Source organism: Hippopotamus amphibius, chromosome 10 (assembly GCF_030028045.1).
Source record: "Hippopotamus amphibius kiboko isolate mHipAmp2 chromosome 10, mHipAmp2.hap2, whole genome shotgun sequence".
Lineage (NCBI taxonomy): Eukaryota > Metazoa > Chordata > Mammalia > Artiodactyla > Hippopotamidae > Hippopotamus > Hippopotamus amphibius.
The window spans coordinates 91,466,833-91,493,245 of NC_080195.1; the positions used below are offsets into that span (position 1 = coordinate 91,466,833).

The window sequence follows — 26,413 nt, forward strand, 5'->3', positions numbered from 1 at the left end:
ATTGCCCATTCTTTTCAGCTTAAAGAAGTCCCTTTAACATTTCTTTGAAGGCCAGCTTAGTGCTGATGAACTCCTTTAGCTTTTGCTTATCTGGAAGACTCTTTTTCTCTCCTTCATTTCTGAATAATTTTGCTGGATAGAGTATTCTTGGTTGGAAGTGTTTTTTCTTTCAGCACTTTGAATACATGGTACCACTCCCTTCAAGCCTGCAAAGTTTCTGCTGAAAAATCTGCTCATTAGTCTTAGGAGAGTTCCTTTGTATGTAACCAGCTGTCTTTTGTTGCTTTTAAGTTTCTCTCCTTGTCTTCAACTTTTGACATTTTAATTATAATGTATCTTAGTGTGGGTTTCTTTGGGTTCCTTTCACTTGGAACTCTCTAAACTTCCTGGATCTTGATGTCTGTTTCTTTCCCCAGGTTAGGGAAGTTTTCAAGCCATCATTTCTTCAAATAAGATTTCTATCCCTTTCTTTCTCTCATCTCCTTCTTGGAGCCCTACAACACAAGTGTTAGTCCATTTGATGTTGTCCTATAAGTCTCTTAAGCTACCTTTATTTTTTTTTATTCTTTTTTTCTTTTTTCTACTCTGATTGGATGAGTTCCACTGCCTTGTCTTTGAGTTGACTGAGGCTTTCTTCTGCTTAAGTGCCGAGACCAGCTCGGCGACTCGAGGTGAGTGACGGGTGCCGCAAGCTTGAAGAAGACACAGACACAGACTGAAGAGAAAGATGGGACCGGGGGACTCAAGACCTCTAGGATCAAGAGCCCTGCTGATTAATCCCACGTTGCTTTTATTGAGTTCTCGGCATAGTCTAAGGGTCTGACACTCCCAGGTTAATCCCATAAACAATCAAAGGCCTCACATGACTGGGGGCAATGATCTTTGTTTGCCTCCTGGGTCCTGATTTGAGCTGGGTGTGGAGAGCAAAGCAGCCCTGGGGGAAGGAGACCTCTCTCAGAAGGATTAAGGGTCTGTGCCCCACCCGTGTTGGCCCCTCTGTGACTGTGCCTGTCTTAGGTTGTTCCTCCCTTGAGGAATCTTACCCGTCTTTGGCTAACCAGTCATCCTCCAGGGCCAAACACGGTGATATTAGGAAGGCTCTATGCATCACCCCTGTTGGCCCCTCTGCGGCTGTGCCTGTCTTAGGTTGTTCCTCCTCTGAGGAATCTTACCCGTCTTTGGCTAACCAGCCATCCCTCAGGACCAAACAGGGTGATATTAGTCTCCATGCCCTGCACCCTCAGCTCCTCCACTGCTCAAGCAGGACATTCTGAATCCCATCGCTCGGCCCACATACTTCAACATTTTCAATGTTTCAAAAAGGTTCCAGAATGTCTTCCCACACTTAAGCTAGTATATTGCTGAACTCTCTGGTATATTTTTCAGTTCAGCTATTGTATTCTTCAGCTTGTGATTTTATTGGATACTTTCTTACACTTTCCATTTCTTTGCTGAAGTTCTGTGTTCTTTGTTCTTCTCCCCAGCTCAGTGAGCATCTTGATGATCATCACTGTGAACTCTTTATCAGGTAAATTACTTACCTCCATTTCATTAAGAGTTTTTCCTAAGGACTTATCTTCTTCTTTTGTTTGGAACCTATTTCCCTGTTTCTTCATTTTACAGACTCTCTGTATTGCTTTCTAATCAACAGATGAAAAAAACACCTCTACCAGTCTTGAAGGAGTGGCCTTGTGTAGGAGATGAAGCTTGTCATTCAAACCTGCCTCACTCTTGGTTGTCTCCCAAACCTTTTTTTATTATATTTTAACAGCTCCCCATAGTTTATGATGTGCCAAGACCTGTCAGTGTCCCAAAGGGGAGAAACTCAGACCTAGATTCAGGCTGACTGAAATCCAGATCCTCAGGTATCAGCTTTTAAAAGTATGTAAAAAAAGAGAGTCCTGTGGGACCACAAGCATAAGCCCCACGAGCCACCAGAGCCAGGAAGTCTGGAAGTGTTCCCCAGAGGTGTACCAGTTGCAAAAATCAGGGCTCCGTATGAGTGTGTAAGCTCTCTTCTGGGTGAACATGGCTAGCTGGAGCAAAGCAGAGGACAGCACCAAGATGGCATCCACAGCCTACATTCCTTGAGAGCAGTTTCATAGGCCATTAATATGTGCTAAACCTGAAGCCTGCACCCCAGGCTGAAGCTCTAGGACAAGAAAAAAAGCCTTCTTCACAGAAAGACTATGTGCCTCTGTTTGCTACCTGTGCAGTGCCCTGGGGGCAGTAGTCTGCCAAGAATCATCTCTCCAATGCCACAGCTTCAATTTTGTGGTCAACAATTAGAGTGGTTCTCCTAGGTTGAGCTGAAGCTGGGCTGATCTCAGGTGGGCTCATTCATGTGTCTATGGTCATCTTATGAATTGGTTGGGTGTGGCTGCTATGTGGTGATGTTGTCTAAGATGGATGGGATTCCTGGATCCCCTTTCTGTATGGTCTCCCATCTGCAGCATGCTAGTGAGCATTTGTTCCCATGGTAATTTAAGGGTTCCAAGAAGATAAGCAGAATTGTGGAAAATCTCTTTCACCTTCCACCACAGCCTATCGTCCAAAGCAAGTTATGAGGTCAGTCCAGATTCAAGGGTTGGAGATATAAACTCCACTACCTGATGGAAGGGGAAGATCTGTGATCATTTCTGCAATGTGCCATATGTTTAAAAAAAATTAGACCGCCGCCGCCGCGGCCCGCTGGTCCACCCGCTGGTCCACCGCCCTGCGCCATGGCGGGCTGCGTGGCGCGGGCTCCGCCGGGCCCCGAGGCGCGCCTCAGCCTCGCCACCTTCCTGCTGGGCGCGTCAGTGCTCGCGCTGCCGCTGCTCACGCGCGCCGGCCTGCAGGGCCGCACCGCGCTGGCGCTCTACGTGGCCGGGCTCAACGCGCTGCTGCTGCTGCTCTACCGGCCGCCGCGCTACCAGGTGTGGAGAACGACCTGCGGTCGAGTCTGAGGTCAGAGGCCCCCGCAGTTACGTGGAGGGGGCTGGGCACAGAGTTCCGGCCGCCCCGACTGGATTCGCTGCATGGACTCGGGAGAATCCGGCCAATAAGCTAGGTTTATGCAGTTTCCCCACAGCCCCGGGTGACAGTCACAGGCATGGTGGCGATGGTAGCTAGAACTTACGTGGCACTACGTCCTAAGTGCTTTACGTGGGTAACCCTCACGGCGGTCCTCCGAGATAACCATCCGAGCCTGTTTCCTTGGCTTTGTGTTTGGCTGTGGAGTGCTGCTAAGTTTTAGCCAGTCTTCTTGGAATCACTTTGGCTGGTCACATCTAGTGCCTCCCCCACGGCCAGTGTAGGATTTTTCCCTACACTATGATTTCAGTCCCTTGAGCCTTCTAGTCCCTGACCTGGATATGAACCAGTGGCTTCAAGGTATATGTGCTCCCTGTCACTGTTCCACTATTCTGAATACTTAGTCACGGCAGTCAATAATCCCAAGAGTCTGTCCTTGGATTCCTTTCTCCTGAATCACAGTGTGGAGTATACAGTAGCGGCTCTTTCTTCTTGGATAGAGTTCACACTTGAAAATATCTTCTGGCGAGAGCTGAAGCAGATCACCTGGCTCAGCGCCACGGGGCTGCTGATGGTGGTCTACGGAGAGTGTCTGAGGAAAGCGGCGATGTTTACAGCTGGCTCCAATTTCAACCACGTGGTGCAGAATGAAAAGTCAGAAACCCACACTCTGGTGACAAGCGGAGTATATGCTTGGTTCCGGCATCCTTCTTACGTTGGGCGGTTTTACTGGAGTATCGGAACCCAGGTGATGCTGTGTAACCCCATCTGTGGCGTGAGCTATGCTCTGACAGTGTGGCGATTCTTCCGCGACCAAACAGAGGAGGAGGAAATCTCGCTGATTCACTTCTTCGGAGAGGAGTACCTGGAGTATAAGAAGCGGGTGCCCACGGGCCTGCCTTTCATAAAGGGGGTCAAGGTGGAGCTATGACAGGCCCGGGGTGGGCCGAGCCGGGCCGGGCCGGGCCGGGGGGCCTCCCACTCCGTGCAGCCCGGGATGGAACTGCCTCCTGTCGGCCACTCTTCAGAATGGATTTTCTTAATCATTTTCTATGTCACCAATTACTCTTGTGGAATATCACTCAAGATCAATGGTCAGAAGGCCTTAGGACCAAAGGATACCCCACCCCCACCCCCCACCGCCCCAGAGCAGCCTGTTCTTGGGCTGAATCAAGAGGGGTTTGAGCATAAACAACTATGAAATTCAAGCAAGTCGACTCATGAAAAAAATAGAGCAAATAATCCCAGCTGAGACTTAGTACTTCTGTTTTCTAAGTTTGGGGAGAGTGGTTGGCTTTACGAGTGAAACGTGTAAGCTTTGAGACCCTTGTTGAATTCTGGACTAGAGAGGAACTGCATCTCAGTGTGAGTTCCTTCCGTGCAGCCCTGCGGGGCACCAACAGAGCATGAATCGGAGGTGGCATCGGTCCCTGGCTGGAGCGCTGCCACACCATGCCACGCCACGTGGCTTCTGAGGAGCCACTAAACCTTTCCGTGCCTAGACCTCCCCATCTGTAGAATGGGGTCAATACCATCTACCTCACAGGGGTCTTGTGAAGACTTAGAAGAACAATGTTAAATGTTTTTAATACTTTGGTAACAAAGATGACATAAAACCGATACTGCATGGGTTACACAAAAATGGACCTTTGATTCACTGTACCAGATACCAGAAGTGTGTGTTCAAAAAAGCATTTTACCAACTCAAAATATTACTTATTTCTAGATATCATGGCCTAATTCATTTTTTCATCATTATATATACCAAAGAAGTTTACGGGTCTGTCGGTGACAGGCATGACACTTTGCTAGTGTGAGGATTGGACAGACTCCAGCCTCGGCCTCCTGAGGTCTCTCTGGTGGGAACACTGCCTGGTGGGACGTCAGCATGCACTTACTGTGTTTGGGGACTTGAATCAGTTCTAAACTAGTTCTCCAGACCGCGCTTAGCGAAGTAAACTCCACTTAGTAGGATTGCAAAACTGCGGAGGGTGTATCGGGTTTTGGCAGCCATCCCCAGCTCTTTGAGAGGAATTCTGTTCCTGCTACATCTAGCAGGAGAGGACTCAGCTTTTGTTACCACTGGGGGCCACAAGGTTGTGTCTTTAGTACACAGAGAGCAGCTTATGACGCCCCTGGCTTTGTGGACGGTGAGACAGAAGGTGTTGGCCTCTGACGGTCTGCCCCTCCTCCGCCTGCCTGCCAGGCCTGGAGCTCAGGAGGCAGGCCCTGGTGTCAGCAGTGAGATGCTGCTGTCACACCACCTGGGCTTGACATGACATTCTCCTCCACTTTAAAGAGCAATTCCACGAGCAAGTTCCCACCCTGAATAGTAACGCAGGGCGGAAGTCGGCAGTTACCTAGGGATCGAAGGTGAACTGCTTAGGGGCAGGTTTTGGCAAGCGCTTGCCTTTCATCCAGCACGGAGATCTTCAGGTTATTTTTAACTTTATGAATTTGGCAGTGACAGTGCACAGGGAAGAGAAGCAGGTTAACAAGGCACAGGCTTTTGGGTGCTCCCAAAAGCGTATTTTGGGTAAAGGCCACATCGCCAGTTCCCTCAAATTAAACCGTCAGGAGATTTCTTTTTCCATTGCAGGTTTCAAAGCAGAGACTCTGAAATGGAAAACAGGCACTGCACAGAACAAAACTCTTCTGAAGCAGCACAAAAATGAAACATTTTGTGAGGATCTGCAGGCGGGGGCTGCGAGGGGAGGTTTGTGGAGAAGAGGTGGCGGGGCGAGCCTGGCACCCTTTCATGTCATGGTGAGCTGCTCTGCAAGCCTAAAGAGTAAACTCTGTTCATCCCTCACACCTCCTAATCGGGGTGATTACCATGACAGGCAGACACCCCTAAACCGAGGGGCCACGATGTCGGGAGGTTCAGTGGGGTCTTGGCTGCAGTCCCCCCGTGACAGGGACAGGGAGCAGCCATCCCTTCCCTGCACTCTCGTGCTGCCTTAGGTAGCGGTGCTCTCCCTCTGCGTGTCGCTTCTGTGGTGAGTTGGCGAGGCCAGACGACCCCGGCCTGTCTGGCGTGGTGGGCGAGGCTTGCTCTCTGCGCCCGGCCATGGAAGCCTGATGTCCTGTCCTGGGCTCAGACGACCGGCAACCAGGAGCGGTCCAGGCACTTGCTGCCAAGGGTCTGTCCCATACCTGAGCTAGGAGAGTAACCTAATGGAGTAATTACTCTTCTTTTTACATGCAGAAATGTTTATTTAAATATTGGATATTCTTTCACAGATACTGATTATTTCCAATTCTTAAATAAAACTGTACTTGATTTCACTATGAAAAAAAAAATTAATAAAAGAAGGAATAGAGACTAAAAGAGTTCAGTATTCAGAAACAACTGGCAAATTTGAAAAACAGAATCTTCCTCAAGTGTCAAAGTAGAAGACAAGGGATCCAAATACCTCATCCATCATTAGGTTCTTCCCTAAATTCCCTAAATTCTCTATTTCCAGGACTATCTTCCCTTGCTATTCCTCCATGTTTCAGCCAAAGCATTGCATCCACCATGGATAATTTTGCTTTTGAGATTTCTTCTGCCTAGAATTTATTTCCCTCCCTTTCTACCAAACTGATCGATATTTCCTTTCAAAATTCTATTTATTCCAAATGCCTCTTTTTCCATGAAGAAGAAGAATACTTATGATTCCTTAGCATATACCAGCCACTGTTTAAGTATACCATTTATTCCTGCAACACTGCCCCAAATACCACTGAAGAGGAAAACCCAGGTCTTACTGACTCAAAATTAATGCTCTTAATCTTCACGTTAACTACTCTCTAAAGTATTATTTCTCAATTTCCCTAAACAGGTGTGATTTCTCTCAGTTTTGGCTTTGTATTTATCTTTAATAAATATCTTGACAATAGCAAGTATTGGGGAAGATGTAGAGCAATGGCAATACTCAGGCACTGCTGGTGAAGCTGTAAACTTATACAACCACTTTAGAAAACAGTTCACTATTCTCTCTAAGGTGAAGGTACACATGCCCTATGACTAGAAATTCAAACACTAGGATATTAGTGACAGAGCAGGAATAAAGACACAGAAGTAGAGAATGGATTTGAGGACATGGGGTAGGGGGGGAAGGGGAGACTGGGACATAGTAAGAGAGTAGCCTTGACATATACACACTACCAACTGTAAAATAGATAGCTAGTGGGCAGCTACTGCATAGCACAGGGAAGTCAGCTTGGTGCTCTGTGACCACCTAGAGGGGTAGAATGGGGAGGGTGGGAGGGAGCCTCAAGAGGGAGGGGATGTGGGGAAATATGTATAAATATAGCTGATTCACTTTGTTGTACAGCAGAAACTAACACAACATTGTAAAGCAATTATACTCCAATAAAGATGTATATACAAAAAAAGTTCTAGGACATACCAAATGAATTCATGCCACATACACCAAGAAACAGATCCAAGAATGTCCACAGCATTATTTTTAATAACCCCAATCTTGAAATAATTTAAATGTCAATAAATAAAGAATAATTCATATATCATAAAATGGAGTACTATATAGCAATAAAATTTAAGAAACTATAAATACGCAGAGCATGGATGAATTTCAAGAACAAAATTAGCGAAAGTGACAGACATGAAACACAGTATATGATTCCATTTATACTGAGTTTAAAAAAAAAGACAAAATGACAGCACATTGGGAATACATGCTTAACTGGGAAAACTATAAACAAACGTAAGGAGTATGTTACCATAATAGTTTCCTTCATGTGGGAGAGAGGAAGTAATATTTAGGAGGAAGCATTTGGGGACCTTCTAGGTTCCAGAAATGTCTTATTTCATGGCCTTGCTGGTGGTTTTATGAGCATACACTCAATGATAATCTATTACACTGCACAATTTTATTTTCTGCACATCCCTAAATGCATGTTATAACTCACAATAAAAATGTTTGAAGAAAAAATAACAAAGGGACTTCATTAACTCATATGACATGAAGGCCATAGGTAAGTAATTTACCACTTACCTACGGCAGGTCTGTGTAAAGGCGAGAGGAAATGAAGAAGAGGAGGATAAGCAGAGTTTCAGCCCACAGGATCGTTCTAAGAAGCTTTGGCCAGGCCAACAGGGAGTCCTCAAGCCAAAATCACTCTGCAGAGGTATCCTGCTTCTTGTAGGAACTGACCTGCTTTAGTGTTCCTGCCATGCTGTCATGGGCAGAGAGAAGCTTGTGGAAAGTGTGGCCTTTGGAGAAATGCAATGATGGATTCAGAGGCCAGCAGCTGAGGCTATCCACCAATTGCACACTCCACAGCAGGAGACCTGAGCAGCACACTTCCATGGCTGCTGCATCTATTTAAGGGATGCAAATTGTGAAAACTCCAACACAGCAATGCAAATAAATAAGACACAAAACAATTTGAACTGCAGAATTACTAACTTATAACAACTGATATATGATATACTAATAAAGTTTCATGGTTATTCTAATCAGGAAATCCTTGAACATTTATGAAATGGTATGGAGCACTATTTTTCTACTTTGAAGACTAGGGAAATAAGATTTCATACCCACTCAAGTCTACCTGAGAGTAACAACTAATAAACAAGGCAATTTCAATTCCTAAAGCCCCAAGAAGCCGGTAGAGCACTTCTATTAAAAGCATTTAGCTTTGGCTTTCAATATTCGTAACCAAGGTGACAGAGAAAATTCCAACAGGTGGGGATGTATAAATCTTTATGGGTGTCCTAGCCTAGAGTCTGAACAGTCTAGAGAAATGACTTTTAATTAAAGGCATTTCACTTGAGTCTGCCAGACTGTAGCAGAAAGTAAACAAGCTACCAAGCCAATCCCATGTGGTTTAATGTTGATGACAGGGTGTAAAGAAAATAACTAGTTCCATCAGTGTTTCCAGGGGTCCCCAGCCCCTTTGCTAGAAGCAGAGGGGCAAAAGGACAGGCACTTGTGTTTATCACTTAGAAGGTTTCTCTGAAATATTACACCCTCTCCTTGTGTTTTATATACCATGATTATGCTATTTGGAATTCACATTTAAGAGTAGACTAGGGGGCTTCCGTGGTAGCGCAGTAGTTAAGAATCCACCTGCCAATGCAGGGAACATGGGTTCGAGCCCTGGTCTGGGAAGATCCCAGATGCCACAGAGCAACTAAGCCCATGAGCCACAACTATTGAGCCCACGTCCCACAACTACTGAAGCCCAAGTGCCTAGAGCCCATGCTCTGCAACAAGAGAAGCCATCACAATGAGAAGCCTATGCACCACAACAAAGAGTAGCCCCCACTCCCCACAACTAGACAAAGCCTGTATGTAACAATGAAGATCCAACACAGCCAATAAATTATTTAATTAATTAATTAATTAATTTTTTAAAAAGAGTACGCTAGGAACTGTCAATACATAAACGAAATCAATAGTGGAGGAAACTGAGAAAACTGGTGTGTGTTTGTTGGTGGCCTGGTACCTCATTGTTTACATTCACAGAAACTCACTAAACCTTGGGTTATCTCATGGTTTAATGGAGAAAATGTTCTTACCTCAATATTGAACTCCCCCAAGGCCTGATGAAATAAAAAGAGGAAAGTTAGTTGGAAATCATTTTGGAGGTACTTTATCATATTTTTAAGTGAATATGCTATTGCTTATTTACTGTAATGGTTTTAAATTTCTTAAGCTCATTTTCAGAGACAATGGAGATGCCATCATTTTTAAATGTAGTTACATGTGTTATAAATAAAATGGCAGTATTCCCCTTTTCAAGTAAATGAAGTGAAAACCTGAACCACTGAATTTGTAACCAAGTGAAACAAATCAGGATTCTTGCCCCATTAGGGAGAGAATGAGTTCATTTGCGGGAACATCTTTTTCATAACTGAGTACGGGAAGAGGATGTATACAGAGGTTGGAAATCCAAAAGAGCAGCTGTGGATTGGGTGAAGTGCCTCACCTCCCACTAAGGAACATGAAGGAAACTGGTCCTTCCCTTCCTACCATCATCTTCACGTCTGCCCTGGCAGTCATGACACAAACAAGTGACTCAGTCGGGTTCAGGCAATCTGCAGCTCTTGCGCAAGACTTTGAATTTTGAATAAGTATCACAAAGAAAATAGGACAGTTAGAATCTACTCACAGTTACGGTAATAGTGACAATTTCTGTAGCAAAGCCACAGCTTCTTAGCCTGACGTCTGCAGTGCTGCCTTCCTTTCTGACTCTCTAGAGCTGCCCTGCTTCTTGGCCTTTTGGCAAACATTTCCCTCAGTCTCTCAGTGATTCTTGGAACTTTCAACATCCTTCTAACAAGATTTCTTTTTGCTTAAGATGACTACAAAAGCTGTTTTGCAATAAAAGGCAACCGAACCGATGACACCAGCCAGAAATTCTAATCTCAGTGGTGATCAGGGAGCTAAGTAGGAGCGTGAGGTGAGAGTTTAGTCACAGAGAGTTAAGGGAAAACAAAGGTCAATGGGCAGACACGTTGCTAGGGGCTCTCTTGGGGCAGCTGATTACGAAGCCTTCAACAGCTGGGCTAATCCCCTTGCCATCAGCTGGCGAGGAGGGGGGCCCTTGTGGACCCCCTGCTCTAGTAAAGCTCATCTCAGAAAATGGCTGCTTTGCAATCTGCCAGGACCAAGCCAGCATGCGGCAATCCCCATGAGAACAGACCAGAGAAAGCAGAGACTGAGAGGATGTGAACACAGGGAACTCACACAGATCTGACTAGTCGTTGGCTAAAACTCCAGAGCTGGGACTTCCCTGGCGGGGCAGTGGTCAAAAATCCACCTGCCAATGCAGGGGACACGGGTTCGATCCCTGGTCCAGAAAGATCCCACGTGCAGAGGAGCAACTAAGCCCATGAGGCACAACTACTGAGCCCGAGTGCTGCAATTATTGAAGCTTGCCACAACTAGAGAAAGACTGCATGCACAACAAAGACCCAATGCAGCCAATAAAACAAAACAAAAAAACTCCAGAGCTGGCAAAATTTTGCAAGGTCAAGAATATCCATGGAAGGGTTTTTCTCCACTAAGGTGGGGGGAGGGGGGCAGGGGGAGCAGGGGGGACACCAGCAGCACCCCTTCCTTTGAAATAGAAGCAGAACTTGGAAAGATGGGGAAACAGGCAGCAAAGTTGGAGATAAGACTATGTGAGATGAATTATATTGGTTGCTTCTATTTTCTATGTGAAGCAGGCAGTCAGGACATATGTTATGAATAAGGGAGTGAGAAAAATGGACAGAGGTATAAAGAGTAGGTAAATGTTTTGAATGGTTAATATCAGGGAAAAGTATGAAAAAAATAAGAAAAAAAACAAACACTGAATGGTACTTAGTGAACTGAAAATAACAAACTTAAATGGATTCAGTCTAATGAAGTACTTTTTCTCCAGAAACACCTTGCCCAAAAGTACTAGCTGTAAAAATAAAGATCAGATCACTCAAAAGCTAAGAACTATTAAAAATTAGAAGGCCAAAGGGGAGAGAGAAGTAGGGTACTGATAAGAGGGTAATAAACAGGGATGTGGAAACATAGGTCTGGGCCAGTTCATGGAGAAAAGTGAAACTAAGAAGGAACTGAACAAGTGGAAAACTAAGAAGGAAGCCAGAGCAGGAAGGGTGCGATGAGGTGGAGAACAGGATTAGTTGAAAGGAAGGAAGTGGGATGGGTGGGAGAAGTGACAGGGGTAGAACTTCATGGTCAGAAAACTGAACAGCAAATAAGATCATGTGACTTCAGAAATGAGTGCTGAGGAGGAATGGAGGTAAAGGTGATCAGAGTAGGGATCACGGTCCCTGATGTAAGGATGCTGGACATGACACAGGAGGATATTGAAGTTACCCAGGATGATGGCGGGATTTCAGTAGAGAAGACACATTAGTCAGGTGTCAATTTCCTAAGTAAGTATAGAACCTAAGAGTCAGGGATGATTGGGGAAGAAAGCAGAGCTGAGCTGCATGGTTCTAAAAGGAGAAGTGACAGGATACAATAAAGTAGAAAAGGAGTACAAAAAAATTCTTAAAACATTTTGGTTTAAAGACATGTTTCAAATGTCGTAACTGGAAGGTCAGAGGTGAAATGGGCTTCAGGGGTGGTTGTTTCAAAGGCTTAGCCATGACATCAAGACTTTGGTTCTTTGTGTCTCTATTCTCAGCCCAGAGCTTTAACCTAACTTAACTTCGAAGTCCTAAGATGACTTTCAGTACATTCCTAGCTATGTGCTCCGTGCTCACAATCAGCCAGAGATAAAGAGAGTGATTTCTCATCCAGCACTTTCCAAAGGAGGAAAGAACTTTCTGAAACACCTCTTCTTGCATCTCATTGACAAGAACGGGGTCACATACCACTTGTAAACCAGTCATCAGCAAGAAAGCAGCACTGCTTTTAGTCAAGCCATGCCCAATTCTTGGGCTGAGGTCAACTCTCCTTAAGACAGTTTTGTTTCACAATAAAATGGGAGCAGCTGTTGGGGAGTCTACCATGACCTCCCTTACTCACAAGCATCTGTGACATTTCCTCAGCATCTTCCTTTAAAGTGGTAGGTCCAGAATGGGTAGCAGACAAGGACTTCAATTCTTTGAATAAACAAAATTTTGGCTTTTTATTAAAGAATCAGGTTTGCACTGGTGCCACGTGACACACTATTCAATTCATAATGTTCACATGGGGGACTTCCCTGGTGGTCCAGTGGTTAAGACTCCGCTTCCACTGTAGGGGGGCCAGGTTGGATCCCTGGTTGGGGAACTAAGATTCTGCATGCTGCGTGATGCAGCCACCAAAAAAAAAAAAATGGAATGACATAATGTTCACATGGGAACAGAATCCTCACAATAGTGAATGAAGGTAAGAGCTGCTAGCACATCTCTTTCTATCTCATAAAACTGCAGCAACCTTGTGGTCTCTTGCTGAGGCTCCAGGACACTCCTCGTGCTCTTTCCACTAAGACCACAGAGACTTTCCTCCAGCTACACATCCTAAATGTCGTGTTGCTCCAGAGTTAGGGCTCTAAGTCCTAACTGCTGATGCTGGAGACCATGAAGGGTGCTTGGGCTGGTAAGTCTGGACGTCCTGACGGACTCCTACAGAAGCACAGAGGCAAAGTGCGCATAGAGGCCAATGCCAGTCAAGAGAATGCAAGACAACACTATGCCGTTTAAAAACATTTAGTGGCTCCTACACACAAAACAATGTCCCAACTCCTTAGGACTATTCAATATATAAAGGACTATTTACATGCAGCACAATCAATGGTACCAGCTTCATTGCCCAATTTACATTCCAATTATGTTCTTGACATCCTTGAACACTCCTTTTTACCTCTATGTGTTTGAAGATTCTTCTACCAAGAATTCCTTCCCCTACTCTGAGAGTTAATTGCCCATCATTTGTTATTGGCATAACTCACTATATTAACATAGCCAAATTTCAAACAACGCCAAACAGTTGATTTAAAAGTTCAGCATTTTCTGACTTTCTTACCTTAGTATTTTAAAAATTGTAAGTAGTTGAATATATCTTTGTGAATAAATCACTGGATTTCTCATTTTCAGTAAGGAGTCTCACATCATATAGCCACAACTTTAAATATATGTAAATGATTGACACAGAGACAAGATGCTAAATGAAGTGAAGTGAAGCAAACCAGTAGGGTAGGATGGAAGTGTCAAAACTGATTGACCAGTGTACGTATTTAAAATGTGTGGGCAGTTTTCCTGGAGGCCAAACCCACTGGATGGCTTGTTTTGAAAATAACAGCATAAACTTCCTAAGCAATTGTTTTATGGTGTGTAACACATGTATAAAACTGCTATGTTAGGAAAATTAGTCACTGTGTTTACTTTGCTAATGAAACAGAAATGATTTTTTTCTTTATAAGATAAGGAAATCTTAAGTGCTGTTCCCAGGCTAAGAGAGCATTGAGCCAGTTACTCCCACAGCATTCTTCTTTTGAGAGCACACAACTCCCATCTGATCAAGGGCTGTTCTTATCTGGCCTTGTTCTTTCCAAATGATGTCATCCCTTTCGCTATTTAAAAAATGACGTGTACTTCAGCTTTACCTCTTGAAATAAGTTTCACTGCTATATTTAAAGATCATGTGACAAATAATGTAAAATGTAAAGCTGTCTCCCCATTTCATTCAAAATCCCAGCATTAGGGACTTCCCTCGTGGCAGAGTGGTTGAGACGCTGCACTCCCAATGCAGGGGACCCGGGTTCGATCCCTGGTCAGGGAACTAGATCCCATATGCATGCTGCAACTAAGAGTTCACATGCCACAACTGAGGAGACTGTGTGCCACAACTAAGGAGCACATGCCACAACTAAGGAGCTGATAAGCTGCAACTAAGGAGCCCTCCTGTCGCAACTAAGACCCAGTGCAACCAAATAATAAGTAAATAAATAAATATTTTTAAAAAACAACAACAAATCCCAGCATTAAATAACTGATGGGTCAGAGAGAAAAAGGAAGAAGAGAATAAACAGTTGCTGAGTCCATATTAAGTAGCAGGCAAGACTTCTAGATGGTAACTTCCCCCAGAGTTGAGACTGTATCTTAGGCATCTCCATAGCACTAATACCTAGCACAGTTCTTGGCACCTATGTAGTTGGTCAGTAAACACGTATTTACTGAAACAATCTAAATCCATTCTAGATGTTGTCCCATTTAATCCTTAAAACCACCCTCTGAATTTGGAAGTATTTTCTTCACTTAATAAAGAGATTAAGTAATTGGCCTGAGGTCACACTGAAAGGCCTGATTACAAACTAAGGGTCTAAGACATCTTAGAAGTCAAATGCAACTTTTAAGAGATGAAACAAAACGTTCAGTGAATTTAAGTGACTGTCTCCGCAGACCACTTAAATTAAACCAAATGACAGATCACTATAAACATGAAAATTGAGACAAACACAGGAACTCAAGCTTAAAATATTCTAAACAATGAGTTTGACCACTCATACATTTTGAGTATTCCTGCAATGTGGCAAGAACAAAAGTGACTAAGCAATAGACTCTGCCCAAGAAGGTACAATAGAAACAGAAATCATGTAATAAAGCAGACCCTATGCTTTTACAGACTTATGAGACAAGCACTGTAGGGGTACCAATGACAAAACAAATAACTCTATACTAAAATGGAAGAAGACTAAGGATATTGTTAAAGAAACATTGCAGGAGCAAAGAACAGTCACAGGATCCTGGCATAGAAAGACAGTCACGAGGAACTCCATAGGGTGGTTTCTTAGACTACGCAGGATGAAATGGTAGAAGATAATACTGGAAATGCAGGTTGCTATCAGATGTGAAGAGTTCTGCCCATATCCATTTGCTAAAGAGTTAAGGAAACGTTTTTATGCCAAGTACCCAGAGGAAGACTCATATGTGTTAGTTGACTCATGGCATCAGTATTCATCTCTTATCAGATAACTTCCTTTAACTTACAGGGGCTCTTTTTCAACCTGCTGGTTTCCTTCTCTGTCTTTGATCATTCTGGAAAAAAAAATGAGTCCAGTAATTGAATCTCGACCCAAATTCACAACTGATTATCTAACTCACAATTTCAACAGTATAAAAGCATTATATTCCCCTAGTATTGCAGCAAGGTAAGAGTTTCCTCTTCTGAATGAAACTACCTTCTTTCCATGGTAGAGAGAAAGAACTGGTATACAAAGAACTTGATTTAAAAGAACACAGATGGTACAGTTTACATAAAGCATATAGGTCAGCAAGATGGGTGGATAGGTTAGGACACTAAAGCTTAATTAAAACAGCTTAGGCAATTGTTTTTAAACTGAGTTTTGAGAAATGATATGAAATTTCACAGTAAGGATGTTCATGTGCCTTTAAGAACATTGCTCTAATCAGTAATTATTTTTGAATAAGTAATATAAATCAGAGTGTTGCCTAATATTTGAGAGGCTCTTGTGCCAAATACTCCCACCACATAGTTTTCCTACGTGCATGGAAATCCCACGAGCCTGTGTGTACCTAACAGTGGCATGTGTACATGACGTGATTTCACTTACCAAGGGATAAAATGAGTCACATTGGAAACTGCTTCATCTCATGGAAGCCAAACAACCTGTCAATTTCAAAACTATGCATTGAGTGTATTTCACTGAGAGTTCATAGGCTAAAAATGCATGTCCTATTCTATTTTACTGAAACAAGGAACGACTAATGTCTTCCGCTTGGTGTACCTCCAAATCTGCTTTTTCATCTTGAGGAATTTGTATTACTTCAAAACAGCAGAACAATTCTTTCTGCTACAACTTTTTCTTCAGTCATGGCTGTGCTTCTAGGATTCCATTTCCTGATGTTGTTTACTTCCTCTTTCAGGCAGGCCCTCCCGAGTTTCACTCTTGTTGCCTGCTTCATAAGTTGATACAGGTAAACTCTGCTTTCCTTTCCCTTTGCTTTCTGAGCCAGATATTTTGTTTTCTAATACACTCCCCTAGATTTGGCCGTATGGAGTGTCTGCTAGTAAGAAATATAAATTTAATGACTTCTGGGTTTACCAAAACCATCCATCATCTAAGCAAATCTTGTCCATCCTTACTTCCCCTACTTGGATAATTCTACCTAAGATTCATCCTCTCATCTGTGTGACATTTATCACAGATATCATTTATATTTAGTATTGCACTGAATAGCTCCCCTTTAGTGTGCATCATCCCAACTTTCCTGGGGGTCTGAGGATTTTCTAAGCATAATCTCTAATGACATGAACTTTACAAACCTCCTTACTCACCATAAATGTGTCGTTTTGAAACTCACCTAATAGGGTCTGATGCATTCTGTGCAAATTTCCAACCCTTCTCTTCTTCCAAGTCTCTCTCAAATCTGTCCACATTACCTAAGCCGTCCTCATAGATAGCTTTTCAGCCTTTGAGGGCTGGTTATTGTTTACCATCCAGACCCTCCAGAAGGCACGTCTCAGTACTTCCTCTTCTTGTTCTGTCTGGTGACAGTGCAATATGCTCTCTATAGTTTTGCCTCTCTTCTAGTATTGGAAATCTTTGGTCATGTTCCTTTTTATTTGTCCCAACTTTAGTTGGGCTGGGACTTCTCTGGTGGTGCAGTGGTTAAGAATCTGCCTGCCAATGCAGGGGACATGGGTTTGACCCCTGGTGTGGGAAGATCCCACATGCCACACAGCAACCAAACACATGCACCACAACTACTGAGCCTATGCGCCACAACTACCGAAGCCCTCGCATATATAGCCTGTGCTCCACAAGAGAAGCCACTGCAATAAGAAGCCTATGAACTGCAACGAAGAGTAGCCCCCATCTGCTGCAACTAGAGAAAGACTGCACACAGTAACGCAGACCCAACACAACCAAAAATTTTAAATTAAAAAAAAAAAAAGAGTAGTTGGGCTGACAAACAGAGAGAGAAATTTATTGGAAGGATATCAGGTTTTCCACATCCTCAAGAAGACTATAGAACTATGTTCAGAATGGACAAATAAAAAGAGAGGCTATACCACCAAGATTACAGCCAAAATCCTATCACACAACAAGTCCAGTAAGAACAGGACCACGTATCAGGGATTCAGATACCAAACAGATAAAAAAAAAATGTCCACAGCATCTTGATTGTAGTACTCTGCCTTACAGATTACCTAGTTGACCACATATCTATATGCAGTACTATAACTGGGCTCCTTACGTGGAATATGTCTTTTTTATCTTCCTTCACTTAGCACTGTGATTCCCAAACTATGCCCTAAGGTAACCCAGGAGACCCAACTCAGGAGACCCAACCCGGTATTTTAGACGAGATTGCGCACGTTCAGGGTGGTATGGCCATAGACGGAGGCAGGTGCCGCTAACTGCGTATTTCAAATTTTCAAGGATAACATAGTAGCATCTGTCAGACACTACTACTACCTCAAGGTGATTCACATTTTCATTAGATCATGTTACATTCCTTTCAAAGACTTTTCTTTCTTTGCAAAGCTGGGCTTTCCATGGTTGCCGTAATAAAAAGCAAGTACCACATGAAAATCAATGGGTAACAGGAAATGAGTGCGGCAGTGTCCAGACATTCCAAGGTTAGTGAAGTTGGACTGTGCCCAAGCGGTACAAACATCCTGTTAGTAATTGCGTCTATCCAAGAAGGAAACGTAACATAATTTTTTCTTTATGTATGTATATTTGTTTTATAAATGGCTACTTGGTTGTTAAAGCATAAATACTTATTAAGGTGTTTAAACCTAATAACTTAATAAATGGAACTGTTAGGTATTTCTTTTGACCCAGGGGTGTTGTGGGAAAAAATTATTGAGATACTAATGCTACCGTGAACGAAAACAGTTTAGGAGACTCTGAACTAATGCAATGTCTTTTGGTTAAAAAAATGATTGGTTTATTCTTCACAATCTCACAATTCTTCACAAGAAGACAGAACTGTCCTCCTTCAAGATAAATAACAGGAGTAAAGCCGAGGAGTAACAGAAAGACTATAGCCTCTCACTCATATGACAGGTGTCAAGTGTATGATTTCCATAAGCAAACACAGCTAGGAGAGACCCAGGAGATGAAGGCACAGAGGAGTACACCAGCAAATGCTAAAAACCTCTGAGACGTGGACAGATTCAGAAAACTTCCCAGTCTTCTAGAAAAGGGACTCATGTGCCCACTACCTAGCAGGATTGTACAGTATCAGTGCTGGCCTGTGTATGTGGTAGAGAGAGCTTGAAAAATTACTCTGAGAGGTGGAGAAAATATAAGCATGATGCAGAAAACTTCTAAGTTTGGAGAGAAGAAACAGCTATCAAGAATATTAGCCTCTTGGGGACTTCCCTGGTGGCACAGTGGTTAAGAATCCACCTGCCAATGCACGGGACACAGATTCGATCTCTGATCCAGGAAGTTACCATGCCTCAGAACAACTAAGCCCATGTGCCACAACTACTGAGCCTGTGCTCTAGAGCCTGCATGCCACAACTACTGAGCCTGCATGCTGCAACTATGCAGGCTGCATGCTGCAACTACTGAAGCCTGCATGCCTAGAGCCCGTGCTCCACAGCAAGAGAAGCCACCACAATGAGAAGCCCACGTACCACAACCAAGAGTAGCCCCGCTCACCAAAACTAGAGAAAGCCCACGGGCAACAACAAAGACCCAATGCAGCAAAAAATAAATACATTAATGAATTGAAAAAAAAAAAAGAATATTAGCCTCTTGGACTTCCCTGGTGGTTTAGTGGTTAAGACTCCATGTTCCCAATGCAGGCAGCCCAGGTTCCATCCCTGGTCAGGGAACTAGAACCTGCATGCATGCTTGCAACTAAGAGACCACATGCCGCAACTAAAGATCCTGGGTGCCGCAACTAAGACCCAGCACAGATAAAACAAATAAATAAATAATAAGTAAATAAATAAACTTTTTTAAAAAGAATATTAACTTCTAAAATGACCCCAAATGATTCCTGCCTCTTGATATGTACTCTCTTGTAGTTCCCTCCCCTGGAGTGTGGGCCAGACCTACTGACTCGTAATGAATAGAATATGGCAAAAGTGATGGATGCCGCTTTTAATGTTAGTTTACAAAAAGACTACTTCTGTCTACCTCAGTCTCTTATTCTTTGAGTTGCTCTGATGGAAGCCAGCTGCCATGAGCCAATTGCTCATAACATGAGCTTCTCTATGGAAATTTTATCAAGCAATTTTTCCAATCACAAGGTATGAAACTAGAAATCAATTATAGGAAGAAAAATGGGGAGACATGGAGACTAAACAACATGCTACTTAAAAACCAATGAGTCCCTAAAGAAATCAAAGGGAAAATCAGAAAATACTTCAAGACAAATGAAAATAAAAAACACAAGTATCCAAAATCTATGGGACTCAGCAAAAGCAGTTCTAAGAGAGAAGTTTAAATGGGTACAGGCCTACCTCAATAAATAACAAAAATCTCACATGAACAGCTTAACCTACCATCTAAAGGAATTAGAAAAAGTAGAACAAACAAATCCCAAAGCCAGCAGAGGGAAGGAAATAATAAAAATCAGAGAGTAAATAAATAACATAAAGACCAAAAAAAAACCCCCAAAATAGAAAAGGTCAAAGAGCATTCCCTGGTGGCCAAGTGGTTAGGACTTTGTGCTTTCACTGCCAAGGGCCCAGGTTCAACCCGTGGTTGGGGAGCTACATGCAGCAGGACCAACAGGAAAAAAGAAAAGGAAAGAAAAGAAGAGAAGAGGAGAGAAGAGAAAAGGAAAGAAAAGAGAAAAGAAAAGACAGACAAAAGAAAAGATCAACAAAATCAAGAGCTGTTTTTCTGTTTGTTTGTTTGTTTGTTGAAAAAATAAACAAAATTGATAAGTCTTTAGCCAGGCTCACCAAGAGAAAAAGGGTGAAGGGTGAAGACCTAAACAAATAAAATAAGAAATGAGAGGAGGAGAAATTACAACCTATATTACAGAGATATAAAAAGTCATAAGAGAATGCTGTGAATAGTTATATGCCAAAAAACTGGACAACCTAGAAGAAATGGATAAACTTCTAGAAATATACAATCTTTCAAGACTCAATCAGGAAGAAAGAGACAATCTGAACAGAGTGATCACAAGTAGTGAAACTGAATTAGTAATCAAAAAACTCCCAGCAAACAAAAGTCCAGGACTGGACAACTTCACAGGGGAATTCTACCAAACATATAAAAAAGAGCTAATGTCTATCCTCAAACTATTCAAAAAAATTGAAGAGGAGGGAACACTCAGATTTATTCTTTGAGGCATATTACCCTGATAACAAAACCAGACAAAGACATTACTAAAAAGAAAATCACAGGCCAATATCTCTGTTGAGTATAGATGAAAATAATCATCAATAAAAATTAGCAAACTGAATTCAACAATATATAACAAGGATCATACTCCTTGATCAAGTGGAATTTATCCTAGGGATGCAATACCTGCAAATCAATCAATGTGATATATCATATTAACAAAAGGAAGGATAAAAATCAAATAATCATCTTAATAGGTGCAAAAGAGGCTTTGACAAAATTCAACATCTATTTATGATATAAATGGATATTTCATAAAAGTTGGTATAAAGGGAACATATCTCAACATAATCAAGGCCATATACAACAAATCTACAGCTAACATCATACTTAATGGTGAAAAGCTAAAAGGTTTTCCTCTAAAATGAAGAGCAAGAAAAGGATGCCCACTCTTGACACTTCTATTTAACATAGCATTGAAAGTTCTAGCTACAGCAATCAGACAAGAAAAAGAAAAAAGCATCCAAATTGGAAAGGAAGAAGTAAAACCGTCACTATTTGCAGATAACATGATGCTATATGTAGAAAACCCTAAAGTCTCCACCAAAAAAAACTATTAAAACTAATAACTGAATTCAGTAAAGTTGCAGGATATAAGATAAATATGCAATTAATATTTATTATTTCAAGCTTAAATTTTAGAGTAATTTTTATACAGCAATAGATAAGTAATACAGAAACTAAAAGAGATATGACAACCAAATGCAATATATGACCCTGAACTGGATATTGGAGGCAAGAGAGGATGCTCTAAAGAACATTATTGAAAACCTGGCAGAATTTGAATATTGACAGCATATTAGGTCATAGTACTAAACTTACTGAATGTAATCATTGGACTGTGGTTATATGAGAGAATGTCCTTATTAGGAAATATACATTGAAGTATTTACAAATAAAGGGACATGATATCTGTAACTAACTCTTACATGGTTCAGGGAGAAATTAATAATAATATGTATACTAAATAGAGGGAGTGATAAGGTAAATGTGGCAAATAGCTAATCTGTGAATCTGGATAAAAGATATTTAAGAATTTTTTGTAATTTTCTTGCAACTCATCTGTAACTTTGAAAGTATTTTTTTTAAAGGCTTTTTTCTAAAATGGCTAAAAGGAGAAATTGGTCATAGTGGTTTAGCCTAAAACGTGTTGTTTCTGTATTTTAAAATGAGATTAAGACTTTCAATTTTTAGTAAGAAACAAGAGATTTTTTTTGTCATTTAATAATGATACCTTTCCCCCTTTCAGTGCTTTTAAAACCAAATACTAGCATAAACATATTGTGTATATTATATTTTCAGGAAGGAATTAGATTTGGATAATTTCAATTAAAATGCTACTTATAATTTTCCGTATTTAAGTACTACACTTACTCTGAACTAGAATTATTTGGATCAATTCAGGAGATCCAAGAACAAATTGAAGAGACTTCCCTGGTGGTGCAGTGGTTAAGAATCTACCTGCCAATGCAGGGCACAAGGGTTAGATCCCTGGTCTGGGAAGATCCCACGTGCCTCAAAGCAACTAAGCCCATGCACCACAACATGGGCTTAGATGCCGGCGCGCGTAGAGCCCATGCTCCGCAACAAGAGGAGCCACCTCACTCAGAAGCCCACGCACCACAATGAAGAGTAGCCCCTGCTCACCACAAGCAGGGAAAGCCCACAGGCAGCAATGAAGACCCAACACAGCCAAAAATAAATAAATAAATAAATAAATAATAAATAAATAAATAAATAAATAAATAAATAAATAAATCTTTTTTTAAAAAAAAGAACAAACTGAAGGATTAATAACCAATTCTAAATCCTATTTGGTACAAAATGTCAAAATTTGACTTTGGTACCTTCCTGACATCTGTCAACATTTCATAATGATCTGAATTGCCACCATATTCTTCCTTTTTCCTATGCTTATCCAGCGATATTTTCTGGTTAGAAATTTTCATATTACTTGAATTCTTTACATTTTAATTCCTCACACTTTAAAGCAACCTCCATGGAAATAATGTAGTCATTTCCCTCACACTAATCTCCAATCCTTTTTTCCCCTTTGACATTCCACTTTCTTACTTTTACCTTCTTTGACTCCTGGTTCCCTTTCCCCTCATATTCTTCTCTCTTTCTGATACCTTTCCTCCTGGTTCTCCATAATAGCCTCACCTTAGTCCCAGCTTTTGTCATCTCATGCTTACATCATCGTAATCATCTCAAAACTGGTCTTCTACCTCTAGGCTCTGGTAATCACCCTACATGTTATAAAAGTATTTATTTTCAGAAATTCAGAACCTATACACTTGTCTACTATATATATTTTAAATTTCCCAGGATGGTACTCAAGGTCCTCCAGGACTGGAACAAAATAACTCACATCAGCACCTTAGTTCCCACAATTTCCCAGCACAAAATCTCCTCCCCAGCCATCTAGGTCTTTTTGCTGTCATTTCCTTATCTCTAAGAGACCAAACCAGGTTTTTCCCTCCTTGAGTAACCTAAGAGAGCCTTGTTTCTCTCCCCTTTTACAGTCACCTATCACTGACATATTTAGGACAAAGACCAGGAGGTTTAGTTCTACCCAGGAGCAGATACCTAAGATGCCCTGGGCCACATCACTTCGGCCCATTTGACATTAGTGCCGCTATTGTGAACAGTTGCATGAATATTGCAATGTTCCAGCTCCAGTGGGTGCTGTGGCATCCTTTGGGGTATCCTCCAACACCGTGGAAACTTACATAGTCTGAACAGGGCTATCGAATGGAAGTACAGGGACTCAATAAATGATGAACGATGGAAGTCAGTGGATAAATGCCCTAGCCTCCTCATCCTTCACTGAAACAATTCTGAGGCACGCTCTGTGTGGTTCTACAGATGACCCCCAGAGTAAATGGGCCACATTTTTCCACAGTGATTTCCATCTGGGTAGCATACCCTTTGTTGGCTTTCTCTCTTTCTTGCCTTACTCTGCCCACTCCCTCACTGTTTCCTGGGATCAATATCATCAGTACTTAGGTAAATGCAACCGAACTACCTACATCCAAGTCCTTGCTCAGGCTTTGCTTTTGCAGAAACCCAAGACATAAAACAATATTCATTATTCTTCTCTTCCTCTAATAATAAAACTCTTTGTTTTAGCTGCACCCATGGCCACTTATAGGTCACATTTCTCCACCATCTTTGCAACTACATGTATCTATATGACTTGTTACCAATGGGATATAAGTGATCTTATAAGCCAAGCCTTGACATTAAAAGAAATACGTGTGTGTTTTTCTTTCTCCTTTTTCTGTTCCTGATGGCTGAGATACAGATGTGATAGCAAGAGCTGGAACAGCCATTAAGGACCTAGGGATAGAAGCTTTCTTTTAAGAATGGACTGATCTGCCCATCCCACTCTGTGTTACTTCACTGTGAGCTGATACAGGAGAGAAAAATAAACTTCTCTCTTCTTAAGCTATGGTTTTATAGAGATCTCTGTTAAAGTAGCTTAGACAGTATTCTTATGAAGTTGAAGACTTCGGACAAAGTCACACATCTTTTTTTTTTTCTTAATTTCTTTTTTTTGTTTGTTTGTTTTGCTGTATCATGTCTTAGTTGCAGCACGTGGGATCTTCATTGTGGCATCCAGGCTCCAGAGTGCACAGGCTCAGTTTCAGCACGCAGGGTCTCTAGTTGTGGTGCACAGACTCTAGAGCATGCAGGCTCAGTGGTTGTGGTGCTCGGGCTTAGTTGCCCTGCGGCACGTGGGATCTTAGTTCCCCTACCAGGGATCAAACCCGTGTCCCCTGCATTGGAAAGCAGATTCTTAACCACTGGACCACCAGGGAAGTCCCACACATCTTTTAAATACAGGATTCCACAGCTCAAGCTCTTAGTAAGCCACTCATTTGTTGTGGCTATCTGACATCCCTCCTATGTGTTGGGGCAGTAAAAAGACCAAAAAACATTGCATTACCTATGATACTTTGCAGAAGAAAAGATTTACCTCCCTTTTTCCCATGGGAGAGGGAAAACATGGTTCTGAGTCCCATCAAGAATACAAATGAGGCAGGTTTTCTTACACTGACCACCTAAGAGTCGCTCTGTAAGAAGCAACAACCTCTCTTCCTCCTCTTCTCCATCTGCTCAGCAGCCACAAAACAGCAACTTTACGTGAGTGCATCTCCATCGACGTTGGCCAAGATGGTGTCCAGATCAGCAATACCTGTTCGGAGCTCTACTGCCTGGAACATGGCATCCACCCCAGTGGTCAGATGCCAAGTGACAAGACCACTGGGGGAGGAGATGACTCCTTCTACACCTTCTTCAGTGAGACAAGTGCTGGCAAGCATGTGCCCAGGGCAGTGTTTGCAGACTTGGAAACCATGGTCATTGACAAAGTTCACACTGGCACTTACCACCAGCTCTTCCACCCTGAGCAGCTCATCACAGACAAGGAAAATGCTGCCAATAACTCTGCCTGACGTCACGACAGCATTGGCAAGGAGATCATTGGCCTCATCTTGGACCAAATTCGGATACTGGCTGACCAGTACATAGGTCTTCTGGGCTTCTTGGTTTTCCACAGCTCTGGTAGGGGAACTGGTTCTAGGTTCACCTCCCTGCTGATGGAAGGTCTCTCTGTTGATTATGGCAAGAAGTCCAAGCTGGAGTTCTCTATTTCCCAGCTCCCAGGTTCCCACAGCTGTAGTAGAGCCCTACAACTCCAACCTCACTACCCTGGAGCACCCTGATTATGCCTTCATGGTAGACAATGAGGACATCTATGACATCTGTCTTAGAAAACTTGATATTGAGCGCTCAACATATATTAACCTGAATAGGTTTATAGGTCAAGTTGTGTCCTCCATCACTGCTTCCCTGAGGTTTAATGGAGCCCTGAATGTCGACCTGACAAAATTCCAGACCAATCTGGTGCCTTTTCCCCACATCCACTTCCCTCTGGTTGCATATGCCCCTATCATCTCTGCTGGTAGCAGAGATCTCTAATGCCTGCTTTGAGCTAGCCAACCAGATGGTGAAATGCGACTTTCACCATGGTAAATACATGGCTTGCTGCCTGTTGTGCCACGGCAATGTGGTACCCAAAGATGTCAGGGCTGCCACTGTCACCATCAAGACCAAGCGTACCATCCAGTTTGTGGACTGGTGCCCCACTGGCTTCAAAGTTGACATTAATTACCAGCCTCCCACCGTGGTACCTGGTGGAGACTTGGCCAAAGTGCAGCAAGCTGTGTGCATGCTGAGCAACACCACAGCCATCCTGAGGCCTGGGTTCGCCTGGACCCCAAGTTTGACCTGGTGTACACCAAGCATGCCTTTGTTCACTGGGATGTGGGTGAGGGCATGAAGGAAGGCGAGTTTTCTGAGGCCTGTGAGGACATGGCTGGCCTTGAGAAGGATTATGTGGGGGTTGATGTGGATACTGTTGAAGGAGAGGGAGAAGAAGGAGAGAAATACTGAAGTTAAAATGTCACAAAGGTGCTGCTTTTACAGGGAAGTTTATTCTGTTTTAAACACTGAAAATTTGCGGTCTTGGGAGATTGGGATTGCCATATATACATTAATAATAAGAAAAAGATATCAAATTGTACACTTTAAATATATGCAG

General features: G+C 42.5%; 1 protein-coding gene and 1 pseudogene across 1 annotated transcript; both read left to right on the plus strand.

Moving 5' to 3' along the window:
• The first annotated feature begins 2,723 nt into the window (after positions 1-2,723).
• Positions 2,724-3,965, plus strand: LOC130830496 (protein-S-isoprenylcysteine O-methyltransferase-like). Its single transcript, XM_057697749.1, has 3 exons — positions 2,724-2,918; positions 3,177-3,265; positions 3,376-3,965. The coding sequence occupies exons 1-3, from the start codon at positions 2,724-2,726 to the stop codon at positions 3,944-3,946; spliced, it is 855 nt and encodes a 284-aa protein (XP_057553732.1). The 3' UTR covers positions 3,947-3,965.
• A 7,798-nt stretch (positions 3,966-11,763) lies between these two features.
• LOC130829868 (tubulin alpha-1A chain-like) lies at positions 11,764-26,265 on the plus strand (annotated as a pseudogene).
• Positions 26,266-26,413: the final 148 nt, after the last annotated feature.

Excerpts from the sequence above, each read along its gene's own strand:
- LOC130830496 (XM_057697749.1), top strand. The coding sequence starts at position 2,724 with ATGGCGGGCTGCGTGGCGCGGGCTCCGCCGGGCCCCGAGGCGCGCCTC. Across the intron at positions 2,919-3,176 it reads ACCGGCCGCCGCGCTACCAG|ATAACCATCCGAGCCTGTTT; the intron begins GTGTGGAGAACG and ends CGGTCCTCCGAG. Across the intron at positions 3,266-3,375 it reads TCTTGGAATCACTTTGGCTG|GTATATGTGCTCCCTGTCAC; the intron begins GTCACATCTAGT and ends AGTGGCTTCAAG.